Source organism: Limulus polyphemus, unplaced genomic scaffold (genome assembly GCF_000517525.1).
Source record: "Limulus polyphemus unplaced genomic scaffold, Limulus_polyphemus-2.1.2 Scaffold2541, whole genome shotgun sequence".
Taxonomy (NCBI): domain Eukaryota; kingdom Metazoa; phylum Arthropoda; class Merostomata; order Xiphosura; family Limulidae; genus Limulus; species Limulus polyphemus.
In genome coordinates this window covers 69,650-73,607 of record NW_013668151.1, presented here as the reverse complement: position 1 = coordinate 73,607, position 3,958 = coordinate 69,650, and the positions used below count along the sequence as shown (strand labels likewise).

General features: G+C 34.4%; 1 protein-coding gene across 1 annotated transcript in view; it reads left to right on the top strand.

The window, feature by feature from the left end:
* Window positions 1-1,248: 1,248 nt before the first annotated feature.
* The window catches only part of LOC106467246, a 64,977-nt gene continuing 62,267 nt past the window's right edge, over window positions 1,249-3,958 (top strand). Inside the window, exon 1 of the mRNA XM_022395377.1 lies at window positions 1,249-1,378. Coding sequence (XP_022251085.1) covers window positions 1,249-1,378 — 130 coding nt within the window. The remainder of the gene's footprint in view (window positions 1,379-3,958) is intronic.

The following is a 3,958-nucleotide window of genomic DNA, read 5'->3' as shown; positions in this document are numbered from 1 at the left end:
ATTATATAATTTTTGAAAGAAAAAAAGACAAAAATTGATAAAAATAACAAGAGAGAATCATCTAAAGGCCCCGCACTTGAAATTCTGTTATTCAGGATTAGAGTAACTTAATGTAAGAGTCCTTTCTTTCCCCTTTTTATTGGCTATATTTTTGTGCGCCAGCAATATCAAGCGTGGGGTGCGCGTATACCCGATTCGACTTGTTACTCATCAAGATCTCTACCTGTCTACCCTGAAATTGAAATTCTTTTAGGCATGATTAGAGTAAATTAATTTAGGAGACCTTGGGCGTGGTCAAACACATCATCCTGAATTCAAAATTGTAATTAGGTCTCGAATCGGTCAAGAGATGACGGAGCTATGAGATAAAAGCTTGCACTTGAAAAACCTCGGAGCCATTCTATGAACCGCCATACCACGACTAATAATAAACAATGTGGTGTAAGTTAACTCAATGAATAATGTGAGACGTCATACAAGAAAGAATGGCAATCTGAAACCGATATTTGTTTTATTAATAAGTTATTTTGGCTTCGGATAAGCATTACAAATATGAAACGCTGTGTGTATAGTTTGTATTTCAATACTCACTCATCTTGTATTACTGATTGACAAGTTCTCTTTTTTCTTTATTTTGTTACTAAAGCTGATGCTCTGCTGCGCTTGTGAAAGTATCGTCACATTTTTTCTAACGGATAACAACTTTTATTAAACCATTTGATATGCATTCTGGGAGCTGTGTTTTAATCTGGAAAGCATGTCTCCTTGCTTACATGGCTACAAGGCTTCCTCAGAACTACAAATCTCAGAGTACCTGAAATGCAAGTACTCACATTTGTTTTCTTATACATTGAAATAAACTAACCAAACCTGCTGATGTTGCGTGGAATAAAGACAACTGAACATATAATACCTTAGGATAGTTCACAGAAACAATGTTATTATTTAATATTCTTGGTTATAGTGCACACTTAACACTGAAAAGAAAGAGAATGCTTTATTTCTCTCTCTGTTTTTGTTTAAGCCCTGTACATGCCGGACGAGAGCAGTGGTTCTAAGTGTACATGTGGGACGAGAGCAATGGTTCTGGGTGTACATGTGGGACGAGAGCAGAGGTTCTGGGCGCTTCTCTGAGAGTGAACACACAAACGGCACTCGTTTTTTACATACTAATAGAATCGAAATTTCAATTAATCCCTCAGCACTAGTCTAAGTTACTTGACGGGATGCGCAGGTCCCAAAGAATTAATGCCTGTTAGCATTCTGTTCAGTCTATCATCCCTTCTCCAAGGGATGTGTCGCCCAGTTCAGCTCATCGCTGACAGGCAATACCATTCATTAGGCCAATTGTACAAGCGTATGTGTGACAGCGCAAAGGGTAAGAATGTGGTTCCTATATTGTTCGGAATTAATGATGCCATTCCGCAGGATGTAGAGGTCGTTACGTCCACCAGTACATAATTCTGTCCACATCATACTTCTACGGCCGCCATTCAGATGAGACTAGAGACGTACAGTTGTATTTCATGAACAACTTGGCCAATTTGAATTCTGTGATTTGCTTTAAATTGACAACAGAGTGATACTGCTAACCTTAATCAGATAGGTACGATGATAAAATGAATAATTGATAAAGATAATATGTATATTGTATTATTATATACTGCGTAAACATTATAATGATTCTGAAGTTTTATAAATTTATTCACATTTATTTCCATCGGTTATAAAAATAAATATAAAAAGAAAGTAGTGTCACTATACAATACGAACAGTAGAATCCATCTCAGTGTGTGTGAGGAACAACACTAGATCTACACTTAGCATCAAATTAAAATCTAACTTAAAAAACGTCTCACATCGAAATTAAAATTGAATTACAGGAGCTGTGTGGGTGTTGAAAGCCACAACCTTCGGCATTAAAAATACCATCTATTCTCTGCTAACTGTTATAGCTTGCCCCTAATGAAATACAATAGCAATAAAATTAAAATATCATGAAACAATATAGGAATATTGAATAATAGTAGGAAAGTTATTCGAAACAAGTCATTGGAACAGAAAAGTAAAACGTGTTTCCTAAAGTTAATATTTCAACTCCAATATCAGTCACATTTCTTTGCACATAACATGTAGAAGTTAGGTTCACATTGTCCTCTCCAGTATCAAACGTGTATAGCGCTCAACCTTCTCCATGAGCAGTGTGTGTTCTTTAATATCTTTTGCATAATTAAGCTCCTATTTTAACAAAGTACTAGGTTGATTATTAACACTAGTATAACGTAATTAGTGTGGGTATGGTTAGTACCAGTTTTCTTTATGTGGTAGTGAATATTAATTGACTTTCTAGGTAGTAGTATAGTTTTTCATACAAAAGTGTAAGTATTATCTATGTTTAAATGCTAACTTCAGGAGATGCGTTTTATATAATATTCCAGTTGTCTGTCTTTGATAACCCGTTTTATGCAAAAGCTTTGTTAAGTTTTGTTATGTCTCCTCAATAAGAACTGTCTTTCAAAAGTCCCACTCTGTATTTTTATGCACGTGAAGTCTGAAAAGAGTATATTAAAAGTGTGCATTACAGTAACGCTCCAACTTATTTATTATCATTAACTTCTGATCAAAGCACACTCCCTCCACGCAGACCAGAACTAAAGATTAACCCAGTAATGAATGTAGCGATTTTGCTTATAATATTTAGAATGGAACGATTCGTCATTTGGATACTTTCGCTGGTTCGATCGACCGCAATCCTAATACTATCTCCCAGGTGGTTTGGGAGTTCAACTCGCAATCTGCGGGTTCGAATCCCCGTCCCACCAAACATGCTCGCCCTTTCACCCGTGGGCTCGTTATAATGTCACCCAAGAATTGGCGGTGGGTGGTGATGACTAGCTCCTTTTTCTCTAGTCTTAGGGACGGCTAGCGTAGATATCCCTCGTGTAGCTTTGCGCGAAATTCAAAAGAAACAAACAAACTAGTAGTATGTAGTTATAAGTACAAAAAACAACAACGAAAGCTTTAAATATTTCTCTGTTTTATAATTTTTAAAACATTAGTATTGTTCGTCAAGTATCATGTATTGAGTTTTGGGAAACTGCTCTATAGTCCTAAGTATCATTGGTCGTAAATAAGATTCATCATATTAACATATGGTGAAGTCTTCTGACTTTGTAAATAAAATTGGATTTTTGTCTGTGAAAGCAAAATAATTAAAGAGAGGGAATAAAAAAGCACGTAAAATGTTGCACAAGAATGTATGTTTTGTTACCAAGTGAATACATTCAAGCAAGAATTATCAAGAAATTCTAATGTAATCATTGACTAGATATCTATTCATGATGAGTTGTATGTGTGTTGGAAGCAAGAAAACAGTAAACACAGCTTTGGTTCCATATGTTATCATCATATTATCAATCTTTCAGAAATTATTATCATCATAATACTGATTTTACTTAATGGAGAGAGGTATCTTTACTTTAAAACAATACCAAACCAGAGATAACATTGAATGATCTTGTAATTAATTCACAGAATCAATGAAATATCCGAAAAAAAGGGTTAGAAATGTCTCTGATAGGTTTATTGTTTAGTGAGTACGGTAAGCGATTGCAAAATATTGTGAAGACTGTAATCTTTATTGAATATCGTATTTGTGTTTATCCTATTCAAACAACGTACATAAATAAATCGTCTAATTGGCTATTTAACTATTAGTAATTGTAATCGTGACATGTTTTAAATAGAAACATTATTACCCCTTTTCGTGAGAGTGAAACATGTTTTTATTATTTAATTATTAGTAATTGTAATCGTGACACGTTTTAAATAGAAACATTATTACCCCTTTTCGTGAGACTGAAACATTGTTTTTATTATTTGATTATTAGTAATTGTAATCGTGACACGTTTTAAATAGGAACATTATTACCCTTTTCGTGTAGTAGTAGAAACATTG